Below are 20,920 nucleotides of genomic sequence, written 5' to 3'. Positions count from 1 at the left end.
GGGAAGGGGTCAAAGAGTGATGGGTGGCTCCCTTAGTCTAGGGCTCCACTGGCTTTGGCCTCCCTGTGGACTTGCTGGAGGACTGTCCTCTAAACCGGCAGGTCCTAGCTGGCGAGCTGTACCTCCCACTGCTCCGATAATGATTGTTTTGTTGGTTTCTGTTCGGTTGAGTGATGTTTATCCGCACCTCTTAACACTTCACGCACTCTACCCTACACAATATCGAGCTAGATGCCCGTGGTGTGGCGGTAGACCAACCGTATCCCACATTTCGTGGACGTGTGAAAGAGTTGGGTAATTTTTTTCTACATAACGCGTTGTACGGCTGGAAGGCAACACTGTATATTGAATACCGAATTTGTGATATTAATTTCCTCCCGATTCCACTTAGGAAAATATTTGCACGTGAAAATGCCGCTTGTTTGACGTCACGTTTCCACGGCGACGCGTCCTCACTACACTGGGACTTAGGTTCGATGCGAGCTGAGAAAAAAAACAACAACGAAAACTTGCTGCACTGTCATATATTGATGACATTGCTAACAACGGTATTTACACGGTGAATTGAACATGACTAACGCGTCCATGTTTCCCTACGCTATATGCTTTAGGTGCGCAGCTACTCGTTGACATTTAGGCTTGCTTCTGGCACGAAGGTGAAACGGGCTTGTGTTCTGCAGATACCCACAGTTCGTTGGCAATTACAGCAGCAGCTGTATTGTATAAAGTGTGTTGTTTGGTGGAACTTTCATCATCCACTTGTGAGACATGACGAGCTTAACCTAAACGAGGCATCTATTTTTTTTTTTTGGTACAACTCTTCTCGCTAAACGGCAACAATATATTATTTATACAATGCGAGCAACAGGTTATTTTCAGTTAAGTCGCCTGTCCTATTTGCGCGGTACATGATTCACTTGCATGAACCAAAAAGAGCGTTGAAAAGGAGCGTCGCTGAATGAGTGAAGTTCTCTTGGGGTTTTCTATACGTACACTAATCTTCCCGCGGTGCATGATTGCTAGTCGCCACGCTGTGTGACTAGCAACAGTAGGAAACCGTCATTCCGTTTATTTAGAGAGTGGCAACTAGCAAGAAATTGGTAGGGGAGAGGCATGACACAGGACAGTGGTGCCACATCTTCCCTGTCCGATCTTGTACTCGTACTCACCCTCTATATATTGCATTTTTATTATGCATTAATTTCGTACACTGTGCGGTTTCAGTTACTTTCGCATCATTAGGATTCAATGTGTGGGCTGCAGTATGTATAAATAAATATAAATACAAAGAATATGTACCAACAAGCCCAACAACGCACATTGCGTCATGCCATCGTCTTTGCTTCTAGTTGTCACGCACGAACCGACCCAAGGATGCCGCATTTTAAGCTTCGAGGCAGTGCTGAGATTTGTTCTTTCCATCGAAGCCTCACTTCGATGAGCACTCTATTTTCGAGTCTACGCTAACCTCCTAAGTTGAAGAAAAACAAAATAAGCTTTCCCATGCGTTCTTTAGGCACATAACACTGAAAGCGTAGGAAAGATTTCTGCGGCACAGAATAACTATACAGAGACTAATGCTAGCCATCTTGAGCTGTGTTATGATGACATTTCAACGGAGCCAATGCTACTTCAACACAGTACACTCCACTTTAAGAACTGAAGTCTAAGTATGGGCATAGAAAACAGACTTTGTACACCGACTGTTTGCAGCATCCGCATGACCTTAGATGCTCGTACTAGTCTTCGCCAGAAAAAGGCAACCTTTCAACTTAGTCGGTCTGGCTAACTTACTGCCACCACCAAATAAATATATTCTCTCCTACAGTGGTGAATTTAGTTCCTCTTGGTGTAATGTGCGCATTGCTGTTTGGAAGTTCAATTCTTCACTTTTCTATCTGCTCGCCTTGGAAAAATAAGCTTCTCATATTTCAAGCTGTATAGGAAGAGTGGTCTGTAACTCTTCCCATCCATAATTTTTGCACCCGCACGGTGCATCAGAACTACATCAGCTACTGAAATCTAGCTTTCACATACTATTTGCCTTCGATATAGGAATGAATTAAGAAGACGCGGGGCTATTCTGGTTGTAACACGCAGTTTCGCTATATACATTACGTATGTTGTAAGGCCACCTGCTTGCCACTTGCAAAAGAACACAAACATCCCGGCTAAAAGCTACGAAGTTCCAGGGAAATGTTGTAGAATATTTCTCTTGATAAATGACACGTGCATCTGGCGTCCAATCGTAAATGTCGTCTTAAAAATTCCGTTGTGCTTCTGTATAATTTTTCTTTTTCAATATATAGACATTGCGTTCGGATGCAACTGAATTTAATGCACGATTTTTGCAAGGGTGAGTGTGTAATTTCATGCGATAAATGGCAGCTTGTTGCCTGCGCTTACGTCTGTCATCTCTACGCACAACACGTCACTCGAAAGCGACCAAAGCGGTTACATTCCGATAACCGTAAAATGTTCCTCCAGGCAGCAACAATGAGTTCTTGCGTGTATATACGAAAAATAATGATCAATGCCTGACTTCTCTGCTAATCTTTCGGTACACCCTTTTCTGTTTCTTTATATTTACAGTTTCTCTTATAATTACAGCACATCTGAACTTTAGACAGGTCAATGAGACAAAGTTTATACGATCTAACAGTACAAAATGGCCTTCTTGTACCGAATTTCGCTGTTTTGTTCTAAGGCGCTCATTACTATAACAAATACGCGCTCAGTATTTTTGCTGTGAGTGTGCTCCTGTATCAGTAAAAATATTATCAGAAAATACAAGAAGCATTAATAAAACATTGGTGTCCAGGTCCCGAAGGCGCCTACAATGAAACAGTTCAAGACCTGGCATTCTGGAATGTTTTGGTGCCGTCACGTATTTGGGGTTGAAAAGTGCTAGTCGCTAGCTAAATTATGCCTTCTTTTTTACAGTGTCGTATGAGTATACTCACTGCTTATGCAGAAGAATATTGTCTTTGAGTTGCTAACCTACGTAACTTAACGTAGCTTCGGGGGCTGTGAAAGAAAATTTCTCCGCTTCTGTCGTTACTCGGTTCTCAGATGCCTATAAACAAGAGGAATCAGCTGCTTGTACTGCTTCGGTTCATGCGGGAAAGCATTGGGTTTAAATGCGCTACTTCAAAGGCAGTACTTTACGTTATCTACGCTTGTAGAACTCCGGCTATCCGGAGGTACAGGAACAAAAAAAAAAAATCATGAGCCATTCCGATCTCTGAAGGTGGTTGACCAGCGAAGCTGTGTAGTACACGACAAGGACGTGACACAGAATTTTGAACGAAGGTACGAACACATTTATTGTCTTGATAGGTGGTCATCGTGACCAAAGGTACGCACTGACATTATTTTTTATAAATCCGCGTTCACTCGTGTTATACATTCGTTATAAATATTCGTGTTTTCATTTCGCGATATATTGAGGCAAAGAATTTGAGACCGAAATCACCGCACCGACTGGCAGTGGGCCAGTGCGGTTAGCGCCTTCGCAGAGGAAGGGACAGTATGGGAACGCTGATGATGATGAGCGGCGGCGGAGACAGCTGCCGAAGAAGACGGCGACGAACGCGCGAGCAGTGGCACGATAATATGCGGATGATATTTTTTGCTCCCACCGATTTCTTGACGGGCACGAAAAAATGCACGGAACCCTTGCCATAAAGAGTGTCGCCGTAAAAACTAATTAAAAAATTATTAAACAAAGAGCGACTAGAACCTGCCAATCGAGGCACACGAGGAAGAGGGGCGGAACAGTCACGCGCTCTGCATTTCGAACGCGCCACGCGCTGTAGCAGCTGCAGCCCCGCCGACGTCGAAAGCGCATCGGCTTCGCCACAGCGGTCGCTAAAAGCTCCCGGAGCAATTTGTCCTTTCTGAAGCGCGCGTTCACTCGCAGAACGATGTTCAGGCGCACCGGAGACCGGGTCGAGCTGAAGAACGCCGCCATGCTAGAGTCTGGGACGAGCACTTCCTACAGCAGCAGCAGCAGCAGTTCGAGCTCTTCCGACTCGGGCGTGGACGCGTCCGGCGGCCGCAGGCGCATCACAAGGCCCGCGAGGCGGCCGGGCTTCCAGCGCCTCGAGTTGCACGAGCTTCAGGAAGTGCGCCAGATGCAGGCTGCGGCGCGCCGTGCTGCCGACGCGGCGGCTCGTGGCGACGGCGCAGGCGCCGCGCGGGACCCACCAGCCCTCCCGGAGCCGGCGCCGATGAACCAGGTGGGAGTCGGATAAGCATGTCGAGCCCGAGACAGTTAGACCAGTGTGTGTCGTGTGCGCATTCTGGAGCAAATATATCTATAGGGTAGCGATATCGGGTGTGTACGTTGAAGCGATGCCGACTTGCGCCGCTAAGCCCGAGGTCGCGGGTTCGATCCCTGGGCCGCCGCTGCACTTCGATGAGGGCGAAATGCAAAAAAAAAAAAGACGCTCGTGTACCGTGCATTCAGTGCACGTTAGAGGGCCCCAGCGGGTCAAAAATTAATCTGGAGTCTCGCACTACAGCGCGCCTCATGATCAGATCGCGGTTCTGGCATGTAAAACTCAGGAACTTAATTTTATTATTATTTGTTATTAAAACGATAGTTTTCTTTAGCTTCTTTGGCCACTTTGAATGGCTGAACGATACTGCACAAGAAACAGTGGTACCACACCCAGCGACGCGAGTTGTTTACTAAGTTGGGCCGCTAAGTATGCGTTGACTGATGTTTTGCCGGACAGACAATGCATATTTATTTATTTATTTATTTATTTTATTGTACCCTCAAGACCGAAGTATTACATAGGCGAGTGGGTTAGAAACATATACATAAGTAAATAACAAAGCAGCAAAAGGTGGTTAATTGTGTGGATATGTGCCCCGGATAGACAACTTGCCGATAGCTGCATGCTGCCTGGCCTCGTAGACAACTTGGGTCACTGCGTATGCGCCACTATAGGTATGTGCCCGACAACTTCGGCGCTGCTTATGTGATATTGGTATGTGCCAATTCTCGGCCAATCCCCCAGGATTAATGTGCCAAGGTGACGGAACGCCCATGTTGCTTTACATGAATTAAAGCGAAAGCGCTGTTTCTGGAACAGACACCTCCGCGTCGACGGAGACCGCTTGATAGGTAGCCGTTGCAACGAAGTTACAGCCAGGATACTAGGAGATAATGCAGGTCGCTGCGGAGTTTCAACTGGGAAGCAGTGATTACAACAAGATACAGTGTGTCGTGGTATCATTCGGCATTGTGGCTAGCAGCGAGATTGCCACTTCGTGTCTGTGCTGATGCACCCATAAGATTTCTTGATTCACGGATAGCATGGGGATGTGCAGCAGGTTATTTAAGAACGCAGTCGCTGACTTTGACAATAATATTCGATGGTTTCTGTAACAATTTGTTTTCTGAATAAATTTAATGAAAAACACATCTTGTGTGGCAGACAGCACAATTTTTCTCCTTGGGCTGGATTAATCGTAGAGGCGGACTTTGCTTGCACTATAAAGGCAAAATTTAACATGAAATGCATAATTGACTTGACTAAATACAAAAATTGATAATTAAGATTAAGACTAATTACTCCGTGACGCATATTCAAATTTACAAATTGTCGTCGGTGAACTCACAAGTCCTAACCACTCGGAAGGAATTGTGAGGGTGAAATTCTTTCGATAATCACCAAAGCATGCGTCGAAACAAACTTCCCTTCCAGTTATTTTTGTCATAAGAATGCTTAAAAATGAATTTCGCTTGAAAAGTAAGTGGAACAACAAGTGAATTTTTTTTTTTACCGAAAACCTGACAGCGCACATCTCGAGACCGCAGGGTCATCCTGAGGATTTGGTCCAAGTGGACGTGCAGCCGCCGCGATGGCTTAGTCGCCACGTGGCTCCGCTGCCGAGCACGAGGTCGCGGGTTCGATTCGCAGCCGCGGTCCCATTTCGGAGGGGGCTGAATGCAAAAACGTTTAGGTGCACATTACGTGAACCCTAGGTGGTCCGGAGGCCTCCTCTACGACGGCGTCTATCCATAGCCCCACAGTACTCATTAAGGTCTATAGGCGGTAAGGTAACATTCTTTAGGAGAATTGCGTGTTTGCCTGTCCCATGTTTTGCGCTGTTCCCTTCAATTACACAGCCCCAGTGTTACTTTGGGACGTTAAACGCCATGTATCAATCAATTAAAAGATTAATTGCGGGCTACAGTTCGTAAATTGCAATATGCACGACAAGGTTTTCCGTTACGAACTTAGTCAATGAAGTTTTCTTAATTAGTCAATTATGCATATTGATTTATTGCGCAAGTGACGTCCGCCTCCTCGAGCAATCCAGTTCAACGATTAGAAATGTGCTCTCCACCACAGGCAATTTTTAGAGCGTAGCCCAGGCGGCCGTTCCTGCGTTGAGCGTGGGAGTGCCTCGGCGTCCCTCATCGTCCCTCGTAACCGAGGAAACGAGCACGGCGAAAGAGGAAAGAGCGAGGGATGAAAGGCGGCGATAGGCGAAGAGAGCGCGAGGAGAAAAACGGAGGAGGAGGGTATAGTGAAATCATGAGGTGGAAAGCGGGAGGAAGAGAGTATGGTGAAAGGGGTGATGATCACAGCAGACTGCCGCACGAGACAACAAGATGGCGCCATAGTACTAGAACGCAGCTCTTAGGCGCCCGTTCCTGCGGTGAGCGTCGGCGTCCCTCGTAACCGAGCGAACGAGCATGGCGAAGGATGAAATCGAACGCCGAGCGGAGCGGCGGATGAAAGATGGTGATATCAAAAGAGTGCGAGGAGGAAAGCGGAGGAGGAGGGTATGGCGAAAGCGTGAGAAGAAATGCGTAGTGTCGCGCAAGACGGGCTCTGCGACGACGATGGCTACGAGATGGCGCCAGAGTAGCGCGTCGTTTGTTCACCGATGACGCTACCGACACCATATATGGAAACAAAGCGCTGCTTGAGCGGAGGCCTGTCTGCGGCGGCTGCTGTGAATCGCAACCAAGCGTCACCCACGCGCTGCCTCTCGAGATCTTCCGATTAGCGATGCAGTTGGCCAACACTTCGCTCCTTTAGCAACGTGCAGCACGAGACAGCTTGTCCGCGCCAGCAAATATATCACGAAATGAGAACACGTATAGATCTGCGCTCAAATTTCGCATCAGGGAGTATCGTAATCGTCTGTGAATAAAAAAAAATGTTATAATTCGGCCGTTGAGACCTTCTGCACTCAGTCTCTGTTGTCGGGAGGACTACGTGCAGCATCAGTTCTGTCAACATTGTCCTCCTTCTCTACACCAAGATGCGTGAAGTTGTTCACGTCTAGGCCGGTCCGTGCGAGAACCAAATCATAGCGAAGTTTTGGAAAGTGATCTCCGATGAGCATGGCATCGATCTCAGTGGAAGCTGCCATGGTGACTCCGACTTGCAGCTAGAACGCATTAATGTCGACTATGATGACGTTTCCGGAGGCAAATACGTACCGCGTGCCATCCTACACCACGATTTTGTAGCGATGCCTTTCTGCGCTTTTCACGTTCCTGAGTGACCACGTTCAACGCTCCAGCCGGGGCGGCTCTTGACCACTCACGAGCGCGAAAAGCGCGAAAGGCATTAGCATCTGGAAAATGCATCGCTAGAAAATTGCGGCCCTGGTGGATCTGGAACACGGCACTATACGGACTCCGCGCGGTCAGGACCTTTTGGTCGAAGCCGCCACTGCGCAATTCGCGAGAGGGGTCCTTCGCGGCTGCACTCAGTTAAACACACACACACACACACACACACACACACACACACACACACACACACACACACACACACACACACACACACACACACACACACACACACACACACACACACACACACACACACACACACACACACACACACACAAGCGCGCGCACGCACGCACGCACGCACGCACACACACACACATACATACATACATACATACATACATACATACATACATACATACATACATACATACATGCATACGTGCATACATACATACATACATACATACATACATACATACATACATACATACATACATACATACATACATACATACATACATACACGAACAGACGCCAAGGACAACACAGGATAAATTACTTGTACTTACAAACTGAATTAAAGAAATGATACATTAATGGAAATAAAAATGAATGAAAAAAAAAACAACTGGCCGCAGGTGGGGCCCAATCCCACTTCTTCGCATTATGCTTGCGATGTTCTTACCAATTAGGTGACCGCGGAGCTCTTTTCTCATCCACTTTCTAGGGTTCTTACGTTCGGTATTCGGGCGTCGGAATCAGATCCTTGTGTTTAATAAATGTCATGACCCGCTGGCGAATTCCAACGCGACTTCACAAAGGTTTTCGTTCGTAAGTGCTGCTTGCCATTGGTCGTTCGCCGCTTCTCTATTACTATGTCCAACATAGCAGTCAGCTGGCGTCTGATAGCCCGTCTGCGCTCTGATGGAGGCCGGGATCGAACCCGCTACCTCGAGCTCAGCAGCACAATATACTGTAGCCATAATAGGCTACCGCGACGATATGATGCGCGCGGCTATGGTCAATCACGAAAGGCACTTACTTAATAGAAACTTTGTGAACACGGACCCTTGGCCAATCTGTAGCTGCATAGATGCTGTACGCCACAGCTCATCATTTTGGGTCCGTATCACACCAATGTCACCTAGACATGACGTAGTTGGAAACGAAGAAGTGTTCTATGTTATTTGTTTTGTTAATTAATCACAACTAACAGTATAGTACACTCGAAGAGTACCATTACTACTACTGTAAGACTATCGCAACTGCTACCAAACGCGTAATACTGATAACATAATACAGACTTCTAGTCTCATAAACTGCTATATAAAGCGACGTCTCTGCGCCGACATTTACATTCGCAGGAACAGAACGACGTCGAAGTAGTAGTTCAACCAGGGCATTGGTACATGAACCCGACATTCCAGGCAGTGCTTTCCGCCACAGCCATCCTATGCAGCGTCGCTCTTCTGATTTATCTTGGCTCGACTCTATGGATTCGCATAAAGTACCGCGACCTTCTCAGCGCCAGCACCCGAAGAGCTTATGCAGACCATGCGGACCTTCCCCTGTTTTCAGGCTGCGACGAAATGGCATGCCAACTCTACATGGCTGCTTTAAGAACTTCCATCAACAAGTCTCAAGACCCCTGCAAAGACTTCTACGGGTTTGTCTGCGACGGCTGGAAGCATCAACACCATCTGCTCTCTGTTGTGGACGCGGCTGAAGATACGATGTACAAACGTGCGCTCAACGCTATCAAGCGGGCTTCCCAGGACAGTCAAAACCAGGCTCAAACCGCTTCGTCTGCAACAAGCGTCGAGAAGAAGGTGGCCGCCCTAGCCAGGTCCTGTATGGAACTTTCGGAGAGCAGCCTGCAAGATTTGAGAAGATTCATGTTCGAGCGCCACCTGCCATGGCCCGAAAAATCTCGCTGGGACCCACTAGCGATTCTGCTCGACCTGTCTGGAAACTGGAACGTTCATCTCTGGTTTCAAATCTACATCAGACTGTCTCCACTTCGCGTCGGTAGCACCGAGCCGGTGCTGAAAATTGTTCCCAGCGCCGCCTTTCGCTCGTGGATGGCTACCATGCGTGCATTTGCAGGCCATCCAACGGGGTCGGCACCATCGCTTCGCTACCGCAGGTACGTTCACAAGATGCTGCGCCTGTTCGACGGTTCAGAGTCGTCCTCTGGTGAAATTGTCTCAACCATCGAGGCAATGAACAAGCTTACACTAGAAACACTGGGACCTGCCATGAACGCGCCTGAACCAAGAATAGTGCGTATGTCAATCCGCAACCTTACCGAGACGGCGACTCTCCGCATTGCAACAGGCCGTCTGGTCCTCCTCTTAAACGAGCACTTCATGTGGGCACGACGCTTCTCGCCCAACGATATCGTGCAAGTGGAAAACCTGGGTCTGTTGCGGTCTGTCGCCTACATTCTCGGATTCGAAGCCGAGACACAAGAGGCCTTAACGCTGAGCCTGGGACTTCGCGTCGCCCACGAGCTGGGCTGGATGGCCCACAGAGATATCGCAGACGTCACGCTCGAGCTCGCAGGTCTGCCTCCGTCGGCTCACGCGCGCCGCTGCCTCGTCCAGATCGAAAGTACTGTGGGTGTCGCATGGCTCAGTCTGTTTCCCAAGCACCAGGAGGTCGAGTCTTTCGTTCGAGACGTGAGAGACGTTCTCATTGATGCCGTGACGCGTCAAAGTAAAGCGTTTCTTCAGCTCCGTGCCCACAGCACCGCTATCCCGTCGAACAGCGACAGCTTCCTGGCCAGCGTGCTGCCAGAACCGTCACGCCGAGCTCGCTTCTTCATGGACTGGCTGAATCTCATGGTCGGGCGCTGGCGGCTGCAGGAGCAAGACATCACGAATGTTCTCAAGCCGGGCTCTTTGCTCAACCATCGATGGAGTTTTCAAGGCGCACTCACGGTTGCTGAGGACTACTTCGTCTTTCCTTTCTACCACTCGGACCTGCCACCAGCTGTCAACTACGGCGGCGCTGGCCGGCTAATTGCTGACGAAGTGCTCAGGGGCTTGTTTCACCAGCTAGTGTACAACCAAAGTCACCATCGAAACAACCGAGGCCTCACGGGCTTGTTTCAACATTCGAACTACACCCTGACGTCGGATTGGCCCCCGTACCACGTGGATACCAAGGCGCTCCTGGCCGCCCTGTCTGCATATAGGCTCGCCGTCGTGCAAGACTTGAGCAGTGCGTACGCCAGGTTGTCGAGCCTCGCCCAAGACAGACTGTTTTTTGTGTCATCTTGCTACACGCTTTGCTCTAGCAACCACTACGTGGACCCGTTGTACGGGGACGCGAGGCGCCGTTGCAACGAACCCATTAAGCAGCTGTCAGAGTTTGCAGCAGCATTCCGGTGCAAGGTGCCATTCACCGAGCTCTAGATATGGCTTGAGTTTCCTTTTTTTTTCTTTTTGGAGTAATTCACTCGCATATGTTTCTCAATATGCCCAGGCCTGGCACTTGCTGCTTATTAAACACTTGCGGAGCATCGCAGCCCCATATGCGGCCTCCTTACTGCATGGCTAGTTTAAGTATCCTCTAACACACACATAAAACACAACTTATACCTACTGTAGTCTTAACGTGGAAGATTATTTACAACATTACTAGATAACTGTGGTTTACTTATTGATTTTTGTGTGCTCTCTTTCCTGTGTCTTTTCACAGCTGTAATTTCAAAAATTGCTATGTCGAAACATTTATATACTGTACAGAATTGTGGATGTTCATTTTTTGTGCGAATTCAATGTTACTTTAGAAGAAAGCTTCTTGTCGTCTCAACTGTATATACAACCTTTAGCCTCTCTCCTGATGTGGCGACGTATGTTTGGACGCTGTATGACATTGCAAAAGACAACATAAAAACTAAGAGACGCCATATCATATTTAGAGTACTTGGTCGAATGACTCGACACTGCAGTGTCAATTATGTATCGCGGTCGCACTTTCACAGCCGTCAGGTGCACTACGTAGTAGGGGTGTGTGAACATTCGAAACTTTCGAATAAGGAATCGAACAGTGTCCTATTCGATTCGAAGACCGAGCTGAATAGTCGCTATTCGTAAATGCGAATGTTTTTGAAAACTTTTCGAATATTCCAGAACGTCAACCGCGCCCAAAATATTATAAAACTGGAGCTAAAGTACGGTGAGTTTTCACCCCCACAGGCATAGTATAGACATAATACATGAAAACGTGCGTAGTAGAGCAGGCTACGTCACTTAGGTAGCCATACTTTACAGGCTCTACAGCAATCATTCGCACACACTGAAGAGCTTGTCCATCTGAAGACACTACTCGGTTGCTCCTAATGCTCCGTTTGTGCTTTTAATAAACAACGCTTCATAACGTACTGTGACAAACGTCCTAACTTTAAGAATACTAGGATGTGAACATCGTTTTATATTAATTGTAACAGAAACTGTTCACGGTTCGAATACTATTCGAAAAGTATGAAATTTTTTATTCGATTTGGTTATGGCACTATTCTATTCGTATTCGATTCGGTATCAAAAATCACTATTCGCACACACCTTCTACATAGGGCATCCCACACGACTTTCTGAGCCGTTCGTGACAACCGAAAAACTTTAATCACGCCACTGCACTTATTCTCATGTCTTGCAACCCGTTCTTCTAATCAAAATAAAATTGCGGCCCTCATCTTACGTTGACTCTCGACGACAATGCGATTGGCATTCGAGCTGTGTAGTGACACACCGTATTTCTGAAGTCACATTATTTGACACGTGTGGCGTACGAACTATATATATATAAATACATACATATATATATATATATATATATATATATATATATATATATATATATATATATATATATATATATATATATATATATATATATATATATATATATATATACCTGTGTGACTTCAAGAGAGAGGCATCTATGGTTGCCGCGAGGTTATACTTTAGAATTTGATTAATTAAGACTAATTATCTAATTAGGCAGAATTAAAAAAAATAGTTGGAGTATCTCCAAGCGACGGCAAACACCATTACCTTGATTCTGTCCAGCTACGTGGCACTCGCATATTTTTTTAACTCTGGTTAAAGTTAGCTGGAGCACCCTGTATATACAGGGAGTTTCACGTAACTTGAACCAAGGATTTAAAAGGTAGTTAACCGCAACTTAATGAAACAAACGACACATGGTTTGCCATCATGTGGCGCTCCTTATGCTATTTTGTATATAGTGCTTAATCTGTTATTTAACTAAGATCCATTGTGCATTTCCTTTAAATATTCACTTTAGGGCCAAGTGCGCTTTGTCACGTGGTAGAGGGCATTCGAAAGCGACCGATCCAATTTTTTTGTGGCAACGTACATGCTGCGTGGTGATTTTTTTCCCGCGTTTAAAGAAAGCCCGCGAAATGTGAAATAAAACCACGTGACAGTGCTCATGCGCTATCGTATTGCAGCGCTCTCAATCGCGCTTCGTGTGAAAGAACCGTGCGAGCGGATAGTGGCGAAGTGAGAGGCCGCGGCTCCATATATAAACAACGGCTTCACAGTGCGCCAGCATCTTTGGCCGTGACACACGGAAAGGAAGCGCCGTCGTCCCTGATAAGCGATAAGCTCGACGCACGGTTGTAGAGCGCTGCAATACGATAGCGCACGAGCGCAGTCACGTGGTTTCGTTTCATATTTCGCGGGATTTCTTTAAAGGCGGGAAAAATATCGCCTCGCAGCACGTACGTTGACACAAAAAATTGGATCGGTCGTTTTGGGATGCCCTCTGCAGCGTAATGAAACGCACTTGGCCGGCAAAGTGAATATTAAAAATTTTGCATAATTGATCTTAGTTAATTAGCTGATTAAGCGCTGTGTAGTATACTTTAAGGAGCGCCATATGACGGCAAACCACCTGTCATTAGTTTCATTCAGGTGCGGCTAACCCTTTTGTTTTAAATTCTTGGCACAAGTTACGTGAAATACCCTGTATATCGTACCGTTCTGTGAATTCCTGCTTTATCCTGTAAAGTTAGTTATGCTTGTGACGATCCCCGTTCCCACTTCTTCCCCGCTTTTACTCCACCAATATTTCAATCGTTACTTGCTGATATTCACCGGTGGTAAGCTTACGCTCCCATCAGCTTCGAACTCTAGCTCTTCTGGAAAGGGACGTTCCCTCCAGGTTTGGATGAGGGAACATTTCCGCATCCGTTAGAATACGCCGAGTCATCTCCTGATTTTTTTTTTCTGAAGCGTGCTCAGGTTTCGCCTTGTTGCGAATATTTGCTCCCGTATGTTCTTATCCCGAGGCAGCCAGCTTGAGCTTCAAAAAGCAAGGCACTACTTTTGTGCTCTCAAAATTTTTTTAGTTCCCAAGTTCGCGTGTGCCACCTTTGTAAGATCTTCGTTGTGGGCTGTCATGGTCACCCACGGTGTTTGACCTGTAGAATGATGACTTATTGATCGATACTGTCGCACCTAACACCCATTTGGCGGATTGTCAAGGAGCTGTCGATTCCACCCCCCTCCCCACTCTTCTGCGCCTTTTAGAGGGTAACACAATCGCTCCTATCGTTTGGCGCGGCGTAAGATTAAAGAAACTGCTTTGTCAAAGGGTCAGTAAAAAAGAGCAGGAAAAGGGCGTGCGATTCAACGCACTCATTGGAACCTGCGTTAAGGGAAGCGTTCTTGAATCGTTTCAGTAAACGCTATGCAAAGACACGCGGAACGCCCGACTGAATTTTAATTTGAACTCATGTACAGTCAACCACAACATTTTACGGTAGACTAGATCTGAGAAAAAGCTGAATATCTGCGCAGCCTCACAACGCAGCGTATCGTATTCACGTTTACAGCCTCTACCGGTATATGTGAACAACGTTGAGATGTTCGGTTTTACTGACTGCTGTTACAGGAAATTGAACGTTTTCTGAGATCCCGTGGTCCGTCACCTTTTGTGGTTGACTGTACTTGTTGACACGTTCTGCTTCAGTTAAAACACAAGTTCACATGACCTCATTGTATGTGACTTGGATGCAGCGTGACTTGTAGGCTAATGCTTCATTTTTCGCGTCGTCAGAAAAACATTGTGAGCAGAGGTGTATGTACAGAGAAATGTGTAACATAGGGATGCGTGCTTAGCGCTTGAATGCCTTTGAAGGTGACGTAATCGGTCATACCACCCTCCCCTGCCACGCGACTGCGGCAACAGGCTACTAGGTATAGCCGGCGAAGAAGCTATAGGATCCATATGCTACGCATGAGTGGTTATCAATCAATCAATCAATCAATCAATCAATCAATCAATCAATCAATCAATCAATCAATCAATCAATCAATCAATCAATCAATCAATCAATCAATCAATACACATTGATTGATTAATTTTGAAAAATGCATACATAATATTTGGATCGATATTTCACAGACTAGTTGCCAGTCCAATTTAATTTGCATGTACAGGCCATCCACAGGAAGGAGCTGAACAAAAGCAGACAAAATACATCGCACATTGCACGTACATACATTACTGCAAGGGGGAAAAAAAAACTTCTTGCAACCACTCATGGCAAATCATCTCCCATCATTTTGGTTATTTAAGAAAAACATCTTGCACGTTAATTGGAAGCTTCTTTGAGTTTTAACACTAGGTGGCAGTTCGTTCCATATTGTCTATAGGTGGCAGCTCCCTCAAATTCGACAAGCTACTCGCTACACATTATGACACTGTTCATTTAATGTATACAGGCGCTGAGGCCATGCACATATTTATTTTATTTTTCTATTTTTCTTTTCATGTAGTTTTTTTAAAGACGTTTCATCGCTCACTCATTACGACAGGTAAGCAAATTGAAGTTACCATTTAAAGCGTGTCAACCTAGATGTAATAAGAACAGGCTAAAAGAAAGGTAATTTCTGATAATACAAGGAATTGTAATGCGGTATCATTATTATGAACAAAACGAGAACAAGGTAAAACCGGCAGCCAACGTTTCGACAAGTGGGCTTGTCTTCTTCAAGGCGACATAAAGACAAGTCCACATGTCGAAACGCTGGCTCCCGGTTTTACATTGTTCTCGTTTTGCTCGCCATCTTGAATTTCAATCTCCCGGCTTACCCGTGTTTTCCCTGGTATCCCTGTAAATACTATAAGCATCGGCTTCCGTTACAAATCACATTAAAATCCTTGCGAATATGCATATCGTGCAATGGTGTAAGAATCGGCTCACCAAGTCACCAACTTCGATTACATCTTATCCGCGATCGACCCAGTTTGCTATTACAATCTCTACGGGATCGGCAAGGTTTTGATCACACCGTTTCTGGGATCGGCCAATTTTGCTACAGTACCGTCTCTGCGATTACCTGGGTCATGCCAAGAGGGCTGTTGGCCCTCTTGGCATGAACCAACGGACAGCTACAGGTAACCGGGAGAAGGATAGGGGTGGGGGGGGGGCGCAACGAAAGCTTATTTAAAACGTAAATGCAATGTAATCGCAGGCGAGCCTTGACGCACGACTCGCGTTTGACTTGTACTAGTCTCTCGCACTTGCCGGACCCGTGAATGCTTGCTCGCGAGCGCTTCGCCACCTACACAGGCTACCAGTGGCGCACACTTGCTTGCCTCCCCGTGTCAGCACGCGTGTGCTGTCTAAACCGGGTGGATGCCCTCAGAACCGAATTTCGTTATCGCAGTACACTGGGTTACTCGATCGTGCATGCATTTCGTTCGGATATCTACACGCGCGTATGCGCAGCCTTTCCTGCCGTCTGCCGTCCTCCCACCGTCTCGTCTGCCCCCGGGTACGTGCCTCTCAAAGAGGGTCCCGACTCTTTTTTTCCCGTTTTCTTCGTTTCTTCTGCTTTTCTCACGGCGAGTCACGACTTTCTCGAGCACAAACACGTATTCGTGTATGCAGTCGCACTGTGAGAGCAGGTCGTCGAGGAATGAATGGCGCGATCGGCGGCAACGGCCGCCACTTCGGACACTATTATCGTTTTCCTCGCGCGCGCTCTCCGGGTGGGAAGAGGCGGCTTCGTCGAGACGAGCGCCGAAGAGGGCCGCCTTTCACGGGCCCTCCTCCCGCTTGGGGTCATTCTTGGCCCGCTTACATAGTCGCCCTCTTTCAGACGCCGCTCGACCCGGCAGACGAAGGGCCGCGGTCGGGTCTGCTACCGCATCCTGGCTTGCCTGCCGTCTCTGTCATAGCCGCTGCTGCTGCCGCCACATGCAGCATACTGTGCGTGCGAGACACTGCATACCGCGTTTTCTTGCCTAGACCCGCGCGCGCTCTGCGGTTGTGCGTGTTGCCCGTGGACTTTTTAGTGCTGTATTTGAAGCTAACCGGGTTTTCTCAATCGTTGCCTCTTCCCCGTAAAAAAAGATAAAAAAAAAAAGGACAAATAAAGCGGGTGTTGCAAACGGTGGTGACCTTCACTATCGCAACACCTTCGCATATAGTGAACAAAGCGTTCCGGAAATACAGAAAACACGCAGGTGTTCTTCGTCTCCCTCTCTCTCTCTGCAGATGTTCAACTAAGAAGCAGGTTCAGTTCTCGTAGCGTGAGCATCTGTCCCTGAGACCGAACGACAAAACGAAAGAAAGGTATCCTTTTTTTTCTGCATACTGACCACCGGAGAGCCCGCATGCCTGCCCGCTATTCTCAGGTGATTGCGGTATGCGTCGACACAGTGCGTCGTCCGTCGAGGCGGCCCGAGTCGCTACCGCCGCTCGCACTCTGCGTCGTTCAAAACGCGGCCTCTCATTGTGCGCTGGCACACGGGCGCCGGCGACTGCCGCCGCCGCCTTGGACACTATTATGCTTATTTGCTGCTGGTTTCGAGACGCCCAATTCGCCTACAGTTCGCCCGCGAAGACGGCGAGTACACGTGTACACTGCACGCGTGCACATGCAGCCTGCCTTTATGCACACCTCCGGCCGTTCCTTCTTTCTTGTCGGGCGATTCACTCTATTCGTGTGTGTGCGACCGCGCGGCCGTATCTAGGTACATATGTGCGGGTCTTTGCTCGCACGCGTGCTGTACACATAGACACTTACGCTCGGACCATTGGCACGGCGCTCGCGGTTTCCTTTGTGTACCTACGCGGAGCAGCGCGCCTTCGCGAGGTGGGTGCCCGCAGTGCGAATGCGCGTCTCGCTGCCCCAATCACGCGCGGCCGCGTGCAACGCTTGTTCCGGCATGTCCGCTCGCCCGTTGCACAACTAAGCGCCAGCGAAGGGAAGGCGACTGGTCGCGGTAGCGTGCCTCGTGAAGAGAAACTATATAGTTACCGAGCTAGTTCGTTTTGTCGCCATACGGTGTACGACCTCTCGATGTGCTTGGTTGCACATTTCCAAATGAGATAGGTGGCTGCTGCACTGCGATAGTAGGTTTGAGAGCAAATGCGCGTATGCATCTATTTACATAACTTTACCGGCCGAGAGTAAAGTTGCTTTTCTGGTTTGTTAGGAATCCATAACAGCCGTAAACGTAGTGCGTTGCAGACAAGGGAAAGCAAATAGTGCTAAGTGCGTCCAGTTTCTCCTTTGTTTGTCTTTGCCTGCAACGCGTTACGTTTGCTCTACAGCTGAGACACGAGAGGAGGTGCTTTGTGAGGTACACCTTTAAAAGGAACGTCTGAGTGTGCTGTTCGCACACTTGGGGCGGCTCCAGCTGCCGGCACCGGCAGAGGCAATGCGCGTAGAAATTTTTTGCAGCGATGGCCTGAACTCATAGAGAGGAAGAAAAGCGGCACCTAGCACAACTTGTCTGCCGGAAGCATGGAGGAAGGAAACAAAGATGGCTGCAAATCTGGGCGCCTTAGAACGTGCGTAAACCCGGCAACGAGCATGACTAAGAACTGGCGAATGAGGCAGGACTCAATCACTGCTCCCAACTCGTGGGCGATCTTCCCCTGAGGGTATACATAGCATTTCCCCGAAGAGACATCATCATCATCATCGTCCTATGGAAGTGGCGACGGCAACGCAACCCGACCGTCCGCATTCAGCTCCGTAAGTGAAGTACTATGCACGTGCAAGACAGCCTGACTACAAGAGTGCATAACCTCATGCAGCAACGTGAAGGACTAAGGTCATTCCGACGCAAGTACTCCATGGGCTAAGGCGTTGACGTCATTCGAGGGCTTTGTTTGGCCACCGGACAAGTAAAACATTTTACTCACTATGGAGTTTCACACGTGACACATCAGCCATACCAACACCACCTAAAGTCTACAGGAGGTATTCTCCAAACTTAGTACGATCTTTCTTCCCCTTACTTAATTCCGCAACTAGGCTCCGAACCTTCACTTCAACACACAATTATCTCCTCTCACAGGAAGAAATTCGCTCACGTACCGCGAACGCATTTCCCCTTTAACACTGGGCCGCACTATGCTACAGCTGCCCGGAGAAATTTTTCCAGATGCTGAAATGGAGAAAGAATCTCAAAGACCACGCAACTAAAGCATGCAGCGGGGAGTTATAATAGGTGAACTTCGTAGGTCTTGCAGTAGTGTCCAATCGTCAGTTGGATATAACCAAAGCTGATCGAGAGCTTGAAAAGCGAAAAGGTAAAAATAATGCTTTAGCTGTTGTATCCGGCGGGGGCAGACTTAGAGAAAACAGAGTAAGAGAGAGAGCTTCGTTTTCGACGCCTGTGCAAAAAGAAGAAGAAAGAAAAAGAAAGGGAAACGTGAACGCAAAATGAAACAAACACTTACACACAACCACACGGCTGCAAAGTTGGTGGCCCCCTTCTCACCGCCTATTTTTCACCACAATATGACATCTAGATGCTTCGTGAATCCTTGCAAAGAAAGACGTAAACGCTCTTTTGAGATTCGTTCGAAAGTCTGTTGAATGCCTGGCGTGCGCATACATACAACGGAGAGTCCGGAATACCGATTCAACCTTTGTGCGTTGTCACACACGGACATACCGCTTTTCCCGCGTGTACCTTTGCACTTGGCTTGTGTATGGGGGCACAACACAATATGGTAAACATGCGCATAAGCAAAACAACTTCCGGTTGCACCGTGAATCATTCTCTGTTAGTTGTCAGAAACGTAAAAGAGCGAGAAAAAAATACATCTATAACATTTATGTTATTCCCTGAAAAATGATATGCTACGCTGGCGACGACAGAGAATTATGATGAGGAAAATATCTTTGTTTAGCACAATGTTTGGTTGCACTATTTTGTTAGAAAGTCATTCTACTATTTTTATCAGCACATTCCAAACCAGTTAAGAGGGGCATCGTTAACGTTTGCTTTAAAAACGCCCTTCTAAAATTCTGCCATCACCTGGTACCAGGCACGTACGCAGGATTTTTTTTTTCCGGGGGGGGGGGGGGGGGGGCAACCTAAGGTAACATTTATTGCAAATGAGGGGGAAGGGAGGTACTTTTACTAGTACAAATGTGAATAATGCCCAGCATTCGCCATAAAGACGCGTAAACCCGCAAAAGAGAATTGAAATAACGCGTATCTATACGCCCTGTGAGATATACACCTCTCCTTTACTTGGCAAACAAAGAACCACATCAAATGGGCTCGCGCATGAAAGATGCGCAGGAAGAACCTTGCCAAGAACAAGTTAACAAGCGAAAGTGCAAAATAAAGATTTCTAGTAGTGTTTTTTTATTTAGCTCTGGAAGAATTATAGAGAAATATATATTTGGGGAACAATCACAGCTTTTTTTTTTATGCCTCGTTTACTGCTCTACCAAGTGCCAAAACCAACTCGTGCTGTTATTTGGGAAGTTGCGTAGCGATACGTGTTCGCCAGTCCCGTACAACCGCGTAGACCGCAGGACGCTGAGGTTCTAGACGTACTGCGCCCGCGGAAGGTTAGAAAAGCACCCACATTAGCACAGCACTGAAGTGGCTACGTCAGGCAGCTCGATTGATAACTGTAGAAGCGTCATTCAAAACACACGGAATTATTCTCCACTTCCGGCGGCGTTTTCCCTACTTTCTCTTTAAATAAGCAGGTGTTGATCCATAAATATTTTCACAAACAATTTTCGCTTTTCCTCCCTGTTCGGCTGTTGCCTTGGCTCTCTCCCTTAGTAGATCGCTTAATTTCTCAACTCTTTGCGACTCTTGTTCCCAGTTGCCAATTTTGCACGAAAAGTGTTGTACAGTTAGTGCTGTACATTTTGCTGTACGTTTTCCATAATCTGAAGAAAAGGGGGAATCATGCTGGCGTTGACGTCGTCTTTCCAGCCTCTTTGAAATTGTCTAGTTCGTGCGCGAAGAGAGAGAGAGAGAGAGAGAGAGAGAGAGAGAGAGAGAGAGAGAGAGAGAGAGAAGGAAACGCAGGGAGGTTAACCAGACTGA

General features: G+C 47.4%; 1 protein-coding gene across 1 annotated transcript; it reads left to right on the top strand.

Annotated features, from left to right (window-relative positions):
• The first annotated feature begins 3,807 nt into the window (after positions 1-3,807).
• LOC142570253 (endothelin-converting enzyme-like 1) lies at positions 3,808-11,092 on the top strand. The gene is made up of 2 exons (XM_075678655.1): positions 3,808-4,241; positions 8,920-11,092. Exons 1-2 carry the CDS (start codon positions 3,927-3,929, stop codon positions 10,972-10,974), a joined length of 2,370 nt encoding a protein of 789 aa, XP_075534770.1. The 5' UTR covers positions 3,808-3,926; the 3' UTR covers positions 10,975-11,092.
• The last annotated feature ends 9,828 nt before the right edge of the window (positions 11,093-20,920 follow it).

The sequence above is a fragment of the Dermacentor variabilis genome, chromosome 1, assembly GCF_050947875.1.
Source record: "Dermacentor variabilis isolate Ectoservices chromosome 1, ASM5094787v1, whole genome shotgun sequence".
In the NCBI taxonomy this organism is placed as follows: Eukaryota; Metazoa; Arthropoda; class Arachnida; order Ixodida; family Ixodidae; genus Dermacentor; species Dermacentor variabilis.
Note: the sequence above shows the minus strand (reverse complement) of the source record. Positions and strands in the feature narration are given on the sequence as shown.

What these genes read in the sequence shown, in the direction of transcription:
- LOC142570253 (XM_075678655.1), top strand. Translation starts at nt 3,927, where the DNA reads ATGTTCAGGCGCACCGGAGACCGGGTCGAGCTGAAGAACGCCGCCATG. An exon ending in AGCCGGCGCCGATGAACCAG is followed by an intron (nt 4,242 to 8,919) that starts GTGGGAGTCGGA and finishes TTACATTCGCAG; the next exon opens with GAACAGAACGACGTCGAAGT.